The 20,830-nt window shown below is 35.2% G+C and overlaps 1 protein-coding gene across 1 annotated transcript in view; it reads left to right on the forward strand.

The window, feature by feature from the left end:
- The window catches only part of TACR3 (tachykinin receptor 3), a 49,007-nt gene that overhangs the window by 21,161 nt on the left and 7,016 nt on the right, over positions 1 to 20,830 (forward strand). The window contains exons 2-3 of the mRNA XM_008150304.3: positions 924 to 1,112; positions 2,933 to 3,083. Coding sequence (XP_008148526.2) covers positions 924 to 1,112; positions 2,933 to 3,083 — 340 coding nt within the window. The remainder of the gene's footprint in view (positions 1 to 923; positions 1,113 to 2,932; positions 3,084 to 20,830) is intronic.

The following is a 20,830-nucleotide window of genomic DNA, read 5'->3' on the forward strand; positions in this document are numbered from 1 at the left end:
TGTTGTACATTATTTTCTGCTCTATTAGCCAAAATTTGGCAATTAGCCATATTAATCAATTTAAAACCAGAATTTGATCCTTTCAGGGATATTGTCACTATTTTATTAGGTGAATAAAACTTGACTCTGGTTACCATATTCAGAGATTTAACAATTTCTAAAAAACTACACTCTAAAAATCATTGTGAGTGTGATTTTTAGAGCCTCAAAGGTATTTTTATAAAAATTATATATATTTATGTTGATAGATACTATGAAAATTTTTATGATGCAGTATGAATTCAATTTTGGAGGTAGCAGGAAGGCATAGCCTCAATCACACTTGATTTATTCATCTTTATCTGAATCCTGAGCTTGTCTCTCCTTGCTTTTAGATGGAAATGTTGATGATATCCTTTATAGGGGTTCTTCATCTTCATCAATCATGTAGGTATTACCATATTGTCTCTAGAATTATCTTTTAAAAACTTAAACATACAAAAGAAAAAATGAAGGTCTTGAGGTACTGAATTCATTTTTTAAGCACTTGTTATTCACATTTCTAATTCCATTCAGCAGACATTTATGAATTCTGATAATGTGCAAGGCACAGCACCAAATAATCAAGGCCTTTAACTTACATTATTTTTATTGATCTTGTCTTCACCCACAAGAGGTGGATGTTCTTATTTCTATTTTTAAAATAATGAAGTTGAGGTTCAAAAAGGTTTTAAAAAAATGACAAAATAGGATTTGAACTTACATTTGTCTGATTCCAAAGACTATATTGTAAATATTACTTCATGCTGCCTCTACCCAAGCAAAATCCTTATCAACTTGTTTACTAGAAGAGAAAGAACCCTGGCCACTGAAACTTCTTTGAAACTACTTTTTAAACTTCACTAACAAGAGACTGACAAAATGGTTCATTTATTTTCATATAGGTATATGGCCATTATTGATCCCTTGAAACCCAGACTGTCAGCCACAGCAACCAAGATTGTCATTGGCAGCATTTGGATTCTAGCATTTCTACTAGCCTTTCCTCAGTGTCTTTACTCCAAAACCAAAGTCATGCCGGGCCGTACTCTTTGCTATGTGCAATGGCCAGAAGGTCCCAAACAACATTTCACGTAAGTTAATTCTCTATTGTAATTTTCAATTTAATTTATTGAACAATTAAGGAACTGTAGGTTGGGAGCAATAATTAAATAAAAAAGACATAGGCATTTCCCTCAATGTCTCACATATTACTTGGGAAGACAGACACATACAAATATTATAAAACATTATGATATGGTCACTAAGTTGGTGTAAATTACAAAGATTTATAATTGAAAAAATATAATGACTTCTGTATGAGAATTTTCTAGAGCAGGTGATAAGCTCATTGGAGATGAAAGCAATACCCAAAGCGGGGCAGGGTTGTTATTGACAGAGAAATGAGTGAGAAGGAAGAAACTAGAGGCCAAATGTGTTGATTGCTCTTTTCAGAAACCTGGTTGAGCCATAACTGGTTTGGCTCAGTGGATAGAGTGTCGGCCTGCGGACTGAAGGGCCCCGGGTTCGATTCTGGTCAAGGGCATGTGCCTTGGTTTCCGGCACATCCCCAGTGGGGGGGGGGGTGCAGGAGGCAGCAGATCGATGTTTCTAACTCTCTATCCCTCTCCCTTCCTCTCTGTAAAAAATCAATAAAATATATTTAAAAAAAGAAAAGAAACCTAGTTGAAGGGAAGCAGAGTCCTGGTAGGCTCTTGGTTGTGTTCCTTTGTTTTAACATTAAAGAAATTCAAACACTAGCTTGAAAAGAAAATAGGAATGTTATATGATAGAAGTTGACATTTCATATTTTGGACCCACCTTAAAAAAGATGAAATACTGCTATTTGTGACAACATGGATGGGTCTTGAGAATATCATGCTAAGTGAAATAAGTCATAAGGGAAAAAGTCAAGAACAATATGACTTAACTCATATGTGGGATATAAAACTGAAAGCAACAAATGAACAAACAAGACAAAGAAATAAACAAAACCTCATAGACACAGACAATAGTATGGTGATGATCAGAGGGAAGGGAGGGTGGGGGAAGTAGTAAAGGGTAAATGGAGTAAAAAGAAAACAAACCCACAGGCATTGAGAATATTAGCATACCAAACTCCGTAATTATTTAAAACCTCTTAAGAAAGAGGAAGCCAAACAAAGTTTATACAAACTCTAAATGGGCTGTTATATTATTGACTATTCCTCCCTAATTGCCTCCTTATAATTTTGATTGAAAGCTATGAAATCCTAGAATTTTGTTTGATAATGTATAGCGTCATGACTGTTGTGACTGACACGTCTATATATTATTTACCAAATTAACAATACAATCAAATGTTCCATGACTTTGGAAAAATACATGTAAATATCTTTATCTGATTTTTAAAATCATTGTCAAATAGCTTGTGAATTCAATGTGGCTCACAGTATTTTGTAACTTTTTTTTTTCATTTGGATGAAAAATAATTTATTTCAAATATGAATGATGTCACGGGATATATATAGGAGAAAATATCATCAGTTGATTACTTTATTCTGCCCCATCTCTTTTCTTCTGATGATACATTTAATTAGGTTAGCCTAATAATTACCAAGCAGAGGAAAGGCATTTATCCTGAACCTCTCTAGGCAAGGGGGTGGGGGTGGGGGAAGGTGTGGTTTAAATTAACACTATGTTTTTCATGTATAAAGTAAAGATGGATAGAAATCAACTGGTAGCATTTGGACAACTGTAGGTGACAATATCATGGTATGTTAATGAGTGTGAAATGAAGACTTAGAGAAAATGTGGAAATATTCTTTAGCATTTTAAATTATGATTTAAAATGGAATGAATTCAAAGTCCCACTATTTCATCCCAATATGCTCTTCAGCATGTGAGTTTTGTTGTTGTTGTTTTTAAATTTCAGGTACCATATTATTGTCATTATACTGGTGTACTGTTTCCCATTGCTTGTCATGGGCATCACATACACCATTGTTGGAATCACTCTCTGGGGAGGAGAGATCCCAGGAGACACCTGTGACAAGTATCATGAGCAGCTAAAGGCTAAAAGAAAGGTACTGTTACATATAATTTACCTAGCATTTGTGTAAGTTGTGGCACATCAGAGATGGAGAATACCTACCTATGGTATTTTAATACTGTATAATATCATTTGATGCTTTGCTTCCACTTTTATTTGTCTAGTGTTTTCTTTTAATCCAATTTTCCTTTTGCTTCTTTTTTTAATCTTCTATAAGCCAGTGATCATGTGCAATTTCAGTTTGTGATAGAATAGTCACTTCCCTACAGAAAGACTTTTTATTACCTTGTTCAGAGTATCCTCAATTACTCCACAAGAAACTTCTGAAATTTTACTTTAAGTGGAGTCCCATTTACTATATTCTGAAGTTCTAGCTATGTTTCTTCTTTATTTAATAGAATCCTCTGATGCACTCTATAATCTTCCAGAAGCTTCTTTAATCCCAATAATGGCATCTCTTTTAATATGTGTTATAATTTCCTAATATCCATTTATCTATCTCTCCCTCCCTACCTTCCTGACACCTCTCCTCACCCTTTCCCTCTCCCCACATTTGATTTCTACACAGCCATCATGCATATGATTAAAAGATGAGAGTTGCATTAATACTCTTCTACAACTTATTGGGTGACATTATAAAGCCAACTTCTGAATATTCACATTAAACAAGAAATGCTCTAAAATTATAATATTGACATTTACCAGGATTTTTAATTAAGATTTTACTCAGACTACCATTATGTGACTCGGTGAGTGAGATTTTTGATAAGTTTGTAGAGTTAAAAAGAGTCACAGTCACCTATCCCATCTTCCTCTCTCCAATTGATGTGTATCTAATGCCAGTCTGAGAGGTTTTGCCAAGGATAAGAGTCATGGTAATTATGCCAATTATTATTTATTCAATTTATGATTCACTTATTTATGTAGAACTACCAACTACGTGGATATTTTCCTTAAAAAATACTCAACAGCCCAAACCAGTTTGGCTCAGTGATTCCGGTCAAGGGCATCTACCTTGGTTGCAGGCACATCCCCAGTGGGGAGTGTGCAGGAGGCAGCTGATCGGTGTTTCTCTCTCATCGATGTTTCTAACTATCTCTCTCCCTTCCTCTCTGTAAAAAATCAATAAAATATATTTTAAAAAAACCCACAACAACATTCAACATCTTAAAAATCCCTTACCTACAAACACTCACTAACAACAATAAAATTAGGTTTTAAAAATTTAATGTAGAATATGGGTTCCATTTTAATACTAATATGTTTTTCTTCTGTTATTGACAATAATGGTAGATAAGACTTACGTTCAGTTAACAATTTATGATATCTAGTATTTGAAAATAAAAAGTATACATGATCTTTTCTACATCACTTACTAATTTCAGCCTATAATACATGTTTTTATTTTTTTTATTTTTTTTAAATCTTAAAAATGAAGTGCACAAACAACCACATTATGCTTTTAGCATCTAAGAAAGAATCCTAAAAGTAGGAGAATTTCAATAACTTGGTCGTCTGAAGTGAACAGTTTGTCTTTTGCAATTTCAACCTTCATTTCATAACATCCTCCTCATATTGAAAGGTGATCTTTGGGGGGATATTTTCTTATAGCTGTGTTTTAGGCAACATCACATAAAATAACTGATGTGATGTTCTACATATTTCAGAATAATTTCTGCCTTTCTATTACTCACTTAGTTTCCTGTCTTTTGTTTCTTATTGGTTTAGGCATCTTTTTTTTCCTTAGCAGTTTTCCCCTGTTCACTCCTAGGAAAACTTAAATAAGTCCAATAATTGTATATTATAGCTCCTTTTTCTTCATATACATGTAATATTTTTCTAGCAAGAAATTAAAATTTAATGAATGTTACTTTTTATTTTTGCACTGAGTCCCACAAGGAACAAAAACAAGAGGAATACTCTGCCTTTGCCTCTGTATAACTTATAAAAGGAAGGCATAAATATTTTCTTACAATTTCATTCTGTAGTTTTAAAGTATAAATATCAATTTAAATGGAGAGTATAATCCTTCTGGAATGTTTCAAAAAAGTAACACATTTAAATTTTTCAGTCCATATGTCTTTCTCTCAGATTGTGTTCTAGGTTGAAATAATACAAAATGACATTTATGTTATGGACTTCCTATAATAAATTACCTTATTCTTAGAGTTCTTTCACAGTCACTTATTGGTATTACTGTGAGTATCTCAAAAGTAACACTTTTTTCCAAAAATTTAAAATTTCAGAATATAGCTAGCTCTCCTCTAAATTGCTTTTTTTAAATCCGAAATTAAAATATTATCTGGTATGTTTGGAAGAGTTGTTTCTAGTAACTGTGTTATATTTATACTTTAATATGTCTACTTAGGTCTAAGATATAAGTCCTTCTCTGAATGGGCCAGGTAATTATATGCTGTCTCCTAGAAAATACATCTTTGAAATTACAGATTTGACTTCGGAGATAAAATAAGAGAGTTATTGATTAAAATAGTGCAAATTCATTCTGACTGTTGGGAAAAACAATAACTCTATGAACAACGCTGAGCCAACCTCCTAGCAATAAAAAATAGTGAATGTTGATTGAGCTCTCAAATACATATGAACTAGAATAAATAAAAATAAATAAATAAAAATTTGTCAAATCACTGAAAAAATCTTTGCAACTATTGAGAAGCATTGCTTTCATTATTCTTTATCCTACAATCTTTAGGAATTGTGCTTAATTTCAAACCTTATAGATTAAATTCTTTAAAGAACAGCCAGTAGAAATAAATTATATATCTGATATACAGAACCTCGGGGGTCTAAAAACTTTCAGATTAACAATCCCCACTTGATCTTTGCATATGTTCTGCCGAAATATGTATTCACTTTGAAAATAATACTAGTAGATCTAGCTAGCACTAAATATTAAAAAGATGAAATATCAGTCTTGAAAAATAAATTGATAGCTCTAGAAATATTTTCTTATTATAAAAATTAGTCTGTTGAAGAAAATTCAGTATTAAAATTCTATGGCTCCAAACAACTTACTAAGATCTGGAGGGTAATCTGTAGGATTGACTAACATTTGAGTCACATGTATAGTAGACTTTCAAAAATGTTAGCAAGCACATTAATACATTTTCTTATATAAGGTATTTTATAATTTAAAAAGACTTTGAATACCTCATAACACAGCCAAAAATATTCTCAATTTATAGCAAATATTCTAGGTTTTAAAATTCTGCATGTTATGTACACATTGGCTTTAAATGTCTATTTAAATATGTATATTGAATTAATAGTCTCTTTAATGTAACAAAGTGGTTAACTTAAGAATGCCTGCACTTGAAATAGAAATATCTTCAGACAGTAGCAAAATATAAAATATCAATATCACACAATACTCAAGGTCTTGTCTAAGTTAGTGCTGTTTTTTTGTGGTAATTACTTAATATTTTTGCCAACATATTCCTTCAGGAAATGTGTACAGACTACTGTAGGATTGATTTTAAATGTTTTTGCAATTCAAAAAAATCTGTTCTAGAATGATAGATCTTATCAGAACCTAAAATTTCATTAATCCCTTGCCTTGTTGCTATTTTGGATTAAAATCAAATGCAGTGCAAGGAAAAATAAGTAAAGGGGGCTAACCTCATATTTAGAATGTTTTTGATAAAATAAATCAAATATGCTCTTTAATTTTTTTCAGTTTTGGCAATAGCATCTGTTTCCTAAATATCTAGATGTAAATCATAGATTTTGGCTCATAAGCCATTGAATGTTTATTTGAGTTAGAATCTTATGTATAATTAGTATATCCATATGACTGGAATTTGAACTCATTCACTTCAGAAACAAAAGACTTGCCATCTGTCTCTCCTAGTATTTGCCTAAACTAAGACTACATTCTTGGCAATTTGAGTGGCAAAAAAAAAAAGTGACATTAAAATTATTGACAATGACAAAACTTATCCCAAAATATATCTGAGTCTGCCAGCATCTTGGAATAACTATTTAGAACATAAATGCTAGAAATCCAGTGATTAGCAAGATGGGAAGAAAATAAATTATACTAATTAATAGATATATAAGTTGGACATAAAACATACCTAATATATAAATGATTAAATTATTAAATTTATCTATATGAAAAATAAATTGTGGCTACATAGGGAATGAAAATGGTTAGATCAATTTCAATTCATTCATCAAAGGTTATTTATTAAATGTTTCTATTGTGGAAGTACCATAGACAAATTTTTTTTCTCATATCAGGAAACTGGGACTGCATGCAATTTCCAAAGTGAGGAAATATTTACCAGGTGTACCAGTTAATAATGCGGATTTTGTAATCAAAGAAAACACAATAATTTCAAGAGAAACATCAAAAGTGCTTTATTCAAAGTAATGTCCATCGCTAGCTACACATTTCCCCCATCTTTCAGGTAATTTGTGGATACCTTCCCAATAGAACTTTTCTTGTTTTGAGGCAAACCCTTCAGAAACCCAATTTTCCACTTCTTCGTATGTTTTGAAGTGCTGCTCAGAAAGTGCGTGTGCCATCAATCGGAACAAGTGATAATCTGAAGGAGCAAGGTCTGGTGAATACGGCGGGTGGGTTAATAGTTCCCAGGCAAGATCTTTTAACGTGTCTTTAACTGGTTTTGAAGTGTGTGATGGTGTGTTATCATGAAGCAAAATTACTTTGCCGTGTCTTCTGGCACATTGTGGTTGTTTCACGATCAAAACGTGGTTTAAATTGATTATTTGTTGTTGGTAGCGATCAGTATTAACGGTTTCACCTGGTTTTAGAAGCTCATAATACACCACACCTTCCTGATCCCACCACAGAGATTTGTCTTCTTTATGAAAGTGATTTGCAGTCGATGTTGATGGTTGACCTGGATCAACCCATGATTTTGTGTGTTTGGGATTCTCAAAATAAATCCACTTTTCATTGCCAGTCACAATTCGATGCAAAAAAGACTTTCTTTCATGCCATTGAAGCAACATTTTACTGATGACTTTTAGGTTTTCCAGTTGTCTTTCATTCAGTTGATGTGGCACCCATTTTCCTTCCTTTAAAATATTTCCCATTGCTTGTAAACAATCAGAAATTGCTGAGCAACGTTTAATCTTTCTGCAAGTTATTTTTTAGTTTGACACGCATCCTCATTCAATAATGTTTGTAATTGTTGGTCTTCAAACTTTTTCGGTTGACCTGGATGTTCTTTGTCTTTCACATCAAAATCATCACATTTAGGGTTAGGGTTAGGGTTAGCGTTAGGGTTAGGGTTAGGGTTATAAAAAAAAAAATCATCACGTTTAAACCATCGTTCACAAGTATCTTGAGATGGAGCATGTTCACCATAAGCTTCCTGAAGTATATGATAACTTTCAGCAGCACTTTTCTTCAAAATAAAGTAATGAATTAAAACTTCCCACAAATGCTCTTTTTTGGGCACAAAATTCAACATTTTTAAGCGTAAAAATATCTATGATGTTAACACCTTCAGCAAATTTGACATATGAAGTTTTGAAGCTTGCTGCCAATACAATGAAATAGCATACATATCAAATCGCATATATAACAACATATGTGTAACTCCATCTATTGAAAAAAATCTACATTATTAACCGGTACAACTGGTAGTTGAGATTTGTAAAAATGTCCACTAGTATAAAATCTGTTTTTTATTATTAAAAATTGTGTCACTTAATTATTTTTTTTGTTTTAGTTTAAATGAGTTTTTAACATAATAAAGCTCACTTTAATACATACTGAATAAAAACAATACACAAAACATCTTAACGATTCTCCTTAGTTAGTATAATACCCTAAAGCATATGGATATTAATTCATGGTTTTGCCACATCTAAAACAATTCCACAATAACTACATTGTCATTGCCAAATATCAGTAGACAAATCTATATAATAAAAGCCTAAGCGACTGTTACAGCAGAACGACCTGAACTACTGGTTGCTATGATGCACACTGACCACCAGGGGAAGATGCTCAATGCAGGAGCTGCCCCCTGGTGGTCAGTGCGCTCCCACAGGGGGAGTTGCCGCTCAGCCAGAAGCCAGGCTCATGGCTGACGAGCGCAGCAGTGGTGGCAGGAGCCTCTCCTGCCTCTGCAGCAGCGCTAAGGAGCAGCAAGCCTAGCAATAAGGAGCCTGCTGCTAAGGAGCAGCAAGCCGAGCAGTAAGGAGTGAGGGATTCTGGATTGTGAGAGGGATGTCCAGGGATCGGGCCTAAGCCGGCAGGTGGACATCACCCAAGGGGTCCTGGACTGAGAGGGTGCAGGCCAGACTGAGGGACCGCCTTCACCCCTGCCCGCCCCCCCCCCCGCCCCGTGTATGAATTTCATGCACCAGGCCTCTAGTATAAATATAATTGTTTTTGCATTTAGAGAAAAATCTAAAATCCAAATAAGCACAATATTTTGTGTCTACTGAGAGAGAGAGAGAGAGAGAGAGAGAGAGAGAGAGCGCATTATCTTGTTTGAATCCTCACTTTTCCCTGGGTTCAGTCTTATTTATAAAATGAGAAGATTGAACTAGAGTAGCTCTAAGTTTCCTTCTAATTATAAACATTCATGATAGCGATTCATCAGATATTCAACATCTAATGTGTATCAGGCATTGTGCACAAAGATTTTACTTAAACCTTATAAAATCCTATAAAAGAAAATATATTTCAGGTCAGAAATATTAGTAGGCCAAACTCATAGGACATTTTCTAATGGGTTTTGTGCAGCTGATTTTGTTTAGAGCCCAAGCTTTCTCTCATACCTTTGATCCCACACACGTAACCACTCACCCATATTATACTGTTGTCTACAAGACTCAGGCGTCCTCAAACTATGGCCCGCGGGCCACATGCAGGTGTTTTTGCCATTTTGTTTTTTTACTTCAAAATAAGGTATGTGCAGTGTGCATAGGAATTTGTTCATAGTTTTTTTTAAACTATAGTCCGGCCCTCCAACGGTCTGAGGGACAGTGAACTGGCCCCCCTGTTTAAAAAGTTTGAGGGCCCCTGCTACAAGTGGTGGGTTATGCAGAGGGGTAGGGATAGAAAGACCCACACTTAAGGTCAGTTCATCTTGGAACTTCCTTCTCTCAAAAATAAAATTTGTTTTTCTTCTAATGTATGACTTCAATTTCTATACTTCTGTCTCTCCAGTCTTAGACATCCCTCCATCTCCTTCTTTTCCTACCCGTAGCCCTATCTAGTTGGGGTATCAGGAAGAGGAATTTTCTCCTTACCCCTCTTAAGTTCTTATGGCTAGACTAATAATAAAATTGACACAAGACAGACTAGTGGGCGACAAAACAATTAATTTCATGTTTATGGGAGATGATAAGTTGATACTAAGAGAGTGACCAAAAAGTAGACAGATCTTATGTCTCTTTACACAAAGAAACAATAATTTGTGAGGCTTTGACAGGACAAAGAAACTTAGATTGGAGTGATCATTAGTGAGGAATCTAAGCCAAGTTTGGGCATGAGTAGTAAATTAGTAAAAAAAATGACAAGGTTTATATACAAGGCTTATATAGTGCAGAGTCTGTGTTGAGATAGTGTCACAATTCTATAACCTTTTATAGCACAAATTCTATATATTATTTTATTTTAAAATCATAATAAGGCTCTGGAATAAATAGGAAAGGTGTTATTTTAGAGATAGGTAGGCAAGAAAGTTGAAGCAAGAAGGTAAAGGTGAAAACAAGGGATCAATGTGAAAAACTTGATCATCAGTGTGTGATGACTGATTAGATATAAACACTGAAGGAGAAGAAATGAAAATTCTATTTAAAGACTCAATTACTTAGAAAATTAGGACACCATTGACAGGAAATAGGCAGCCTGTGAGAAAATAAAACAGTTTTGATGAAGATGATGAATGCACTTTAGGAGAACACAGCCAGGTGGACATGGTGTGTACGCAGCTGACGTTATCTACCCGCAGAGGGAAGACTTACTTATGCTGATGGAGGTAACAACTAATGTTATTAATGCAGGAAACACTTCACACTCTGTAATCTCTGACCACAGCTTTATGCCAACCCATTCTGTATTCTGATTAGAAATTTTCACAAGAACATTCTGTCACACCCTCCAAATGAGATAATAGTGAATACAGACACACCAGCTATAGGATATCATTAGCCCAAATTCCTCTGCTCACCTCTCAATGTTTCCTCCTCCCAAATTCCACACCCCCAACTTCCTGGAACCCAAGTCAGAGGAGCAGAGACAAATCCCTTTGCCAGAACTGCCAGTTTCTATTGCTATTTATTTTATTATTTCTACCTTTATTATTTTTTTAATTTTGTAATAGAATTTTTAACCAATACAGAAAAATTCATTGATAGCATAGTTCCTCTCTAGTAGGGGTTACCAGTTTACAACAGAGTAATAAATTATCCTTTGAAAAAAGATGAGTTGCTAACTTACAATTCATGCAGCTAGAGAGTAGATACCACCTGTCTTCTATTCCTATTTCATTTTGTGTCTTATTTATGGCCTGTGTTGATAATGATGTGCAGTCTTTTACCTTCTGACCATTTGTCAGTGGGAGATGCATTTGTAGCTGTTTATTCAGCATTGTGATTAATTGGTGCTGACTCATATTCATATACTTTCTCCAGCTTCTTTCCCTCCCCCCCACCAGCTTTCTGGTGTTTTAATGTCTAAATTTTTAAAAATTTAACTTTATTGTTGAAAGTATTACGATGTTCCCTGTTTTTCCTATTGACTCCCTCCATCCCATACCTCCAACCCCTAGGCCTTCACCACACTGTCTGTGTCCATGGGTTATGCATATATGCATACAAGTTCTTTGGTTGATCTCTTCCCATCCACCCACCCAATTAGATTGATTGTCATCCTTTTGTTAAGTTGTAAGCATTCATTATATATTTTGGATGTATCAGATGTATCATTGGCAAATATGTCCTCCCAAACAGTGGACTCCCTTTTCTTTTCTTTTTTTATGGTTTCTTTTGCTGTACAGAAGCTTTTTATTTTTATCTAATCCCACTTATTTACTTTCTTCTTTGTTTCCCTTGCCCTAAGAGATGTATCAGTAAACATGTTGGTAGGAGAGATGTCTGAGATTTTGCTGCCTACATTTTCTTCTAGTATTTTTAAGGTTTCACGACTTACATTTAAGTATTTTATCCATCTTAAGAAAGACCCCATTTGTTCAAAAAAGCCAATTTAGGGAAATCTGTGATTAAAAAATAAAGCAAATACAATTAATCAACCTAAAACCCAAGACAATGAATTTTAAAAAAAAAGAAAGCTTTTTTTTTTTAATGATTCAACTAAAGAAAGAAATTATCTCATTTAAATTCATAGTAAATAAGCTACCTTGGATCTCTGTTACATTATACACCTAGAAATAAGTGACCAGTAAGATTATAAAATCTGGATGTATATTCCTTCAGATGCTCAATTTTTAATTTAATTTTTTATCTTTAATTATAAGACCTTGTGCCTAAGCATTGTTAGTCACATATGTTATCTCATTTAGTAACCTCATTAACATTCTAAGATATTATTATACTTATCTAACTAGTGATGTAATCAAGGCTTAGGGAGTTTAACTTGCTTAATACTATGTTTTCAAATAAGTAGAGGAATCTGGTTTAGATCCCAAGCTAACATTGAAGTCCAAGAAATAATCCATGGCCTTTTTATATCCTTTTATACAGTTAAAGTGCATTATAGATAATGTCAGTAAAAGAGGTAAAAAAGGGGGGGGAGATAATTCATAATATCAGCATTCTAACACTTTTTTGCTTTTTCTATAATGTATACTCAATACATAAATTTTAATAAAATAAGTTCCTTTTATAAACTAAATTTCTCTAATTTTATTGTCCATGTAAATCATAGTACATCTCACCCCCTTTACTTACCTATGAATAATCCACTCATAAAGAATAATCCATTTTTATATTTTTATTTAATGCTAAAATGATTCCATATGGAATCTCTTATCTGGAAACAGATTGGCCTTTGTTCTCATATGTATTATGTTTTTTGTTCATGAGCTTTCAGTGCAGCTTTTAGACAAGATTTTTGTCAGAATTTATTTCAATGTTTCCCACTTCTTATCTGATAAATTACCACAAACTTGTGTTTCTTCCCTGTTCTAAGACTAATGCCCATTTCTACATGTTATCCATATTCTCCTGTTCTACTTTGCTTGAGTAGTTTTTAATGTAAACATAAGTAGTTTTAACTAGGCTATGTTTGAATACATGAAGTACTTACTTATGTTCACAATGATAGATTGCCTAATAACCCCTTACAATTCTTCAGTTTAAAAATTAAACTTCATTTAATAATAAGTTAAAGTACTGTTAGAGTATACAAAAAAAAAGAAAAGGGAAAAATAAGTTAGTTTAAATTAGGTTAAATTAAATGTCTGTAAGAAATGTGGACATTTTATCACTGGTAAATTCTCAACTCTGTTGTAGAATACTGAGCAAGAAATGTGCTTGTGTCCTCAATGCCTAGCATAATGCCTTCTGGGTTGAATGGATGGATAGATAAATGGATGGATGGATGGACAGATGAATGGATAATGAAGGAAAGAATAAGGTTTTATGAATCAACAACCTTCTCCTTTTATATGTAAGAAATGTACTGTTATGTATGTGATTTGCTAAAGGTCAAAAATGATTAAAAGGGAGAGCTAGTTTTGGACTTTAAGCTTCCTGAGTTCTGACCTGGTACTCTGCTGCTCATCCCAGTGCAAACAGGAAGACTGAATCTTCAGGTCAAAGGGAATGTCTGTAAGAGTATATTAATAATCTCAGGATTAAAAATGAGATTTACTTTTCTATTGCAGAATGAATTAAACTCTTCTTGAAATGTTTCCTTATTTCATTGAATAAAAATATTTCTTCACCTTGCCACAAGAAAAATATCTAAGAGTATTCCTAATATATAGATTATGGATATAGCATTCCAGCAAACAAATAATTCTAGTAAGCAAAAAGTCTGTATTATACATATACTACTCATTATAAAATTCCAAATTTCCTCAACATTAAATTATGCTGGGGGACAAAAACACCTTCTTTATTTCACAGAGGAGAAAACTACTTCAGTGTTGTGCAGAGCTAACCGCATTAGCATCAAATATAAACTGCCTGGCCAAATAACACTGATCACCAGATGACAGATAGCAGCTAGCACACTCCACAGTATACTCTTAGGTGTAAGTGCTGCAAATCTCCATAGCATATTTACTAGCCTAACAAACATTTCCATGAGTCCCCCCATCTTGCCCCAGACTCTCAACTGATAAAATCTGTTATAAATCGTTTTCCTGAAAACAAAAATCCTTTCCAAAATCCCAAAGAATACAAAAAGACAGGCTTTTCTTTCTCCGTGTCCCTTTGGTTGACATCTAGGACACAGGGATTGACATAGTGAAGGGCTGTCTCTGCTGGAAGTAATGAATAATATGTGCTGGATTAAGTTAGCTATTTCAGTGACAGAAGCAGCTATGTGAATTACAGTGTATAAGTGTATGGCTCACCTTGGTTAAGTAACAGAATACAAATGTAAGTTCTATGTCATGATACCTGCCACATATGATTTACAAGTGGATGAGGTGATGAGTGAGGGAAAGTGGAAAGAAGAGTCTATTCGTTTGTTAGAGATGCTACACAAGGTACCACAGACTAAATGCCTTAAAAGAAGAAATGTATCTTCCTGCAGTTCTGTGTGATAGAAGATCAAGGTGTCATCAGGTTGGTTTCTTCAAGGTCTCTCTCCCTGTCTTGTAGATGGCCGTCTTCTTCTAGTGTCTTCCTGTGGTTTTCTCTCTGTCTGCATCCCAGTCTCCTCTTCTTATTAGGACACCAGTCTTATTAAATTAAGGTCCATCTATATCAGTGGTTCCCAACCTTTTTTGACTATGCCCCACCCAAGCATCTCTAAAACTTTGATGCCCCCCACCGCCCATGACATGTAATTCTTATTATTCAAAAAGTGAACTCCTATTCATGTGGAGAAAGCCTAAAAGGCCATTAACTTGTTTTAAACAAGCTTCCAAAGAACATGGCATCCATGAAAGAGAAAAATAAAAGAACAAAAGGACACTTGAAGTACTGAGGAAGAAATCACTAGGAAATTGTTTAAAAATAAAAATATGAAGTGATATGAAAAAAATAGCAAATAAAGTTTCAAAACATATAATAGAGAACTGAAATGCATAAATATGTCACAATATGTATTTATATACCATACATGAGGAACCTAGAACCATATGAAATGCAAAAAAAAAATTCACTGTTAATAACTCATCTCGAATTGCCCCCTTTAAAAATCAAATTGCCCTCTGTGGGGTGTATGTTCCATGTTGGGAACCACTGTTCTGTATGACCTCATTGAAACTTAATTAGCTCCTTAAAGACCTATCTCTAGAGATAGTCACATTCTGAAGTACTTGAGGGTTAGGACTTTAACATATGAATTTTAGAGGGACACAATTCAATCTATAACAAAGTCATTACTTAGATTTTTAGAAATGTATCCCTCTGGGTAAGTCATTTCATGGATTCCGGTAGCTTCCTGGAGCTAAGGAGGATCTCTGCTCTGTGTTGAAGATGGGAGGTCTTGGCAAGTGTGAGTGGCATTAATTGAGGGACTAGGGTCGTGCTTCTCTCCACTCCATTCTGTTCATCCTTTAGCTGAAAGGAAATTGAGGAAACTACGTAATTCTCTGTTTGTTTGACTTGGATATTTTCCCTCTTTTTCTCATCCCTAGTTGGCAGTTAGCTGCTGAGCTCTTTTCATTTTACTTTCTATTCTACCTCTTTCTTCATTCCTGCCTGTCAGGAAACAGTTTCTGTTAAAATTAGTGCACCTTTCCATGTTTACACAATCTTTGCAGAAATGGGCAATGCCGTTTTTTAAAGTGCCTAGCAGGACAACGTCCTCTCCAACATAGTGCCTATACGTAACTTTTACCCCTTCGGTTTTTTATGATGGCCAGTTCCCAGTAATCGACAGTTTTTATTTACCATTATTTTTTGTGACCAAGATTTTAGCAAAACTCATGTATATCACTGTTTTTCGTTTGTGTGTGTGTGTGTGTGTCCTGAATGAAAAATGTGAATTTCACTGAGGATTTTGTAGATTAGTTCAAAGGGGGTTTGCCTCTCAGAGCTTAATACCCCCCAGGCAATTGTGTGTGTGTGTGTTTTCCTCTTTATCTAGTTCTCCACCTTTCTCCTTTCCTGCTTGCAGCCACCTCCTTAATGCATTTCTGTGCTCCAGAAAGACCTTTCACCCACCATTTTTCAAGACAAATTTAGCACGGTTCCTACTATTCAAACTGTAGCCCTGTTATTTAAATAATTCCAAACTTGCAAATTCCCATCTATCTCCATTCCCTTTCTCAGCAAACAAAATATCCTTCATATACTCAGTTTCACTTTCCATCAAGTCAGGAGAGCTTATAAATAGAAAAATAATGTTGTTATTTTCTGTCACGCTATTTTGCATAAACCCTTTATGTGTGTGATTTTAATTACTTGCTCAGATGTCTTTCTGTTACTGATTTTCATATTTATTTCATTTCTGTAAAAATTACAGAGACTTTTCTCTCCTACTTTGCTTAGATAGTAGATCCCAAAAGGACTTTGAGTGTCTGTCCTTCTACCTGCTTTATGCAGTGTATTTCCAAATGTATGGGTTTTTCTAATCATTTGTAGTCCTCCAATCTGTCTCTAATCTGTTTTTATTTGGAAATACTTAGACCTGGTGAAATAATACATTGTGAATGCTTCATACCTTTTCATTCTCAGGTATTAACCTCAGATTATTTCTGCTTCATTATTTCATCATTCTTCAACATGATCTGGCAGCATTTTACAAATCTCTGAAATAGGAATTTCTAAATCCTTTTGCCACAGCCAACTAAACCTAGATGATAATGATTGTCACTGACACTTTAAAGAAACACCAGACATGCTTCACATGCTAAATCTGTAAAGGAAAAGAGCACCCAAAAAGAACTGAGGATGATGGACAGAATAGTAGTTGCATACCAATGGGAGTAGGAACGCCAATATTAATTAGAAGAAGGTCCTTCAAATGCTATCATGCTGATTAAAAAGCAGAAAATCAATTAGGAGATAATAATTCCCTTCATATACAGTGCCTTGCTGAAAATTGAAAACTGATTATTTTAAGAAAATAAATGTCTGTTATTTAAGCCACCACACTATATGATATGTTATTATAGCAGCCCAAGCTAAGACAGTTATTATATTTTAGCTATTAAAACATAATTATAACTTTGATAGTTTTCCCCAGATCCTTAAAAGCATCATTTTAAATAACCTTTATCTCAATGCTATGAGATTCATCTCATTTTACATATGAGAAAATTGAGACTTAAAGAGATTAAATAACTTCTATAAGATCACACAGATAATTTGCTAGAAAAGTTGTGACTAAAATTCATAGCTCCTGGTTCTTCATCCATTCATTTATCACAACACCATACTTAACTATATGAAGACTCTTATGACCAGCACTACCTATGACTGCTAAAAATATGACCAGTGTTATAGACTATAATGCACACAGCAAAATTATCAATATATTATTAATTTTTGCAATATAGAGAGAATCTGAAGAGAAACTTGATAATGTTCTCTCAGAAGCCTGTATGAGGTTGAAGGTGTATTTTATACAAGCTATCATAGCCCTATACCCTATATGAGAATGTCAATCATTACTATATTATTCATGTATTTATTTATTCATTTATTCAAAGGAGGGCCATCCTGTGCTGTGTGTATTCTTCTATGCTATAGAGATATAGGGTAAACAAAACTGAAATATCCAAGGCCCTCAAAGGATTTACATTCTGGCAGGACACAAAGACCCTCTAGAATCTATATATATAAATCCCTAAGCTACTGATCAACTGCTCGACTGCTCGACCCCACAACTGGTAGCTATGATGCACACTGAACACCAGGGGGCAGATGCTCAATGCAGGAGCTGCCCTCTTCTGGTCAGTGCGCTCCCACAGCGGAAGCACCACTCAGCTGAAGGGTGCCAGATGCTGGGCTCATGGCTGGCAAGTGCAGCTGCCACGGCACGAGCCTCTCCTGCCTCTGTGGCAGCGCTACCCAGCAGTAGCGGCAGGTGCAGTGGGGCTAGAATGAGCAGGAGCGGAACGGCGCTGGGCCCAGGGTTCCGGGTCCTCTCCAGCCTCTTGCCACTTCACGCACTATTACATCCCTTGGGGGATGTTGGACTGCCAGTTTTGGCCCTGCAGGGATCGGGCCAAAACTGGCAATCCGACATCCCCCAAGGGGTTCCAGATTGCAAGAGGGCACAGGCCAGGCTGAGGGACCCCACCAGTGCACGAATCCATGCACCAGGTCTCTAGTAACAAAATAAGGACCAATTGTGCTCAGAATGCTGAAAGAAAGAAAGAGTAATATGAAAAAGAATAACTGCAATGAGGGTCACTTTTAAACAAGGTGATAGGAAATACCTGCTGGAAAATATATCATTCTAGCTGAGCTTTTATCAGTTAGAAGAAATAAGGCCAAAAAAAAGAAAAAAGACCTGGATGAAGAATACCCCAGGCAGGAAAGACTAGGTGAGCAATGTCTGGAAAGGGAATGTGACTGATATGTTGAAGGATCAGAAGCAAGAGTGCTGGAGCAGAAAGAACCAAAGGAAGTATATGATGGGTGAGACTGGAGAATAAGGCAGGAGAAGCAAAATATAGCAGAAGTTTTGAGCAACAGTAAGAAGATTTGGTTTTATTTCAGAAAGACACTTTAACTGCTGTTTGGAAGCAAAGTCCAATTAGGTGGTTATTGCAGTTGTCCAGGAGAAAAATAATGATGCTTTCTCAGAGGGTATAGCAGTAAAGATGACAAGCCCTGAAAAGGCTCAGACGTACTTTGGTGACTTGGCCATTAGGATTTGCCAAGATATTGAATGGTGCAGTGAAAATGGGGGAATGCAAAGAAACAAGCATGCCTTCTAAGTATCTGACTTCAGGTATTGAATGGGTGGTGGCGCCACTTACTGAGATTCTCTTCACAGAAAGAAAGCTTTGGGGTGGGGAGATGGACAAGAGAAGGAGCTTGTTTTAAACATGACATTTCGAGATGCCTTTGAGACCGTCACCTAACTGAGGGACAGTGGTGGCTTAAAGGGGTTCTTTTAAAGTTTTGCTTTTTCATCTGCCACTTGGCTAATTTTCTGGAGTGATGCAGCATCTGCAATAAGACAGTGGGCAGAGCTCAGAGGGATGTGAAGTGTGGAGGGTGCTGCAGTGCAGGAGAGAAAGACACTGTTTTACTCATCTCATTATTCCTAAGACTATGAGAGTTTCAATGCTTTGCTATCCTCTGAGGACACATAGCTGGCCAACAGGAGAGGAGCCTGCTCGTTCTTTACGATTTGCAGATTTGTAGCCCCAAAAAGAACACTTTCAGTTTAAAGGTACATGCAGCCCTACCCACTTTGGCTCAGTGGATAGAGCGTCAGCCTGAGGACTTAAGGGTCCTGTGTTCGATTCTGGTCGAGGGCACATGCCTGGGTTGCAGGCTCCATCCCCAGTGGGTGGCATGCAGGAGGCAGCTTCCCAATGATTCTCTCTCATCATTGATGTTTCTATCTCTCTCTCCCTCTTCCTTCCTCTCTGAAAATCAATAAAAAATAAAATAATTTTAAAAATAACAAATAAAAAAATAAAAGTACATGCAAGGATGAAGAGTTTAGAGTTGGGAAAAAAATCAAAACAAATCATAGGAAAACCAGTTGCTAGAAACAAGACAAAGAAGGAGAGGGCCTAGAATAAGCTGTACTTTGTGAACTAAACGCAAAAGACAAAATCCCTTAGTTATGGCAAGAGGATTATGGGACTAAATAAATGATATTTAAATTTTAAAACTCCAATTGTGGAAAAAGAGTTTGTCACTGTTGAGAAGTGAAGAAATATATCAAAACACAAACAAATATACAAAACACCTAAGGTTCATGAGGAAAGAAAATAACACAAGGGTAGTGGAGAGGTCTAGGTTAGAGATATAAATTCATGCACTTGAATACCCAAGAATTTACTGTACATAAGAATGTTTTATTTACATTTACTTCCAGAATCAGCCTCTTCTATGTCTTGACAACACTATTAGGAGAGAAATACATATCTATTAGACTTTTAACTGTAATTGAGCATGCTAAATGAGGAAAGAAGCAAAGCCTATTTCTAAGGATCTTGAGAAGCAGAATGTATACAAAATGAACCTTGGCTAATTAAGAATTAAAATACCCAGTAACTCTAGCTATGAACTTGCCTTTGGGATTTTGAGAAATCACTATACCATTTTGGTTTTAAGTCTCTCATCCATAAAATAGATAAATATTGTGATCAAGGGTTTGTAATGAAGATTTAATAAGTTCATATATATTCATAAGATTTTTAAATGAATGAAAGAAGCACTAAGCCTTTTACTAAAATCTGGAAGCCAGCCCACAAGTTGCTGGGGACCCCACCTGCAGACCCTCCCAACTGCCCCGTTATAAAATGAACACACTGGAAATCTAATGTACAGCATAATGACTATAATTAACAATATTATACTATATACTTGAAAGTCACTAAAAGAGTAAATCTTAAATGTAGTCACCACACACACAAAAAAAGATAATGAAAAATGTGAATTTATGTGAAGTGGTGGAGATGTTTGCTAACTAATCCTTCTGTGATGATCACCTCATGA

Source organism: Eptesicus fuscus, chromosome 2, assembly GCF_027574615.1.
Source record: "Eptesicus fuscus isolate TK198812 chromosome 2, DD_ASM_mEF_20220401, whole genome shotgun sequence".
Lineage (NCBI taxonomy): Eukaryota > Metazoa > Chordata > Mammalia > Chiroptera > Vespertilionidae > Eptesicus > Eptesicus fuscus.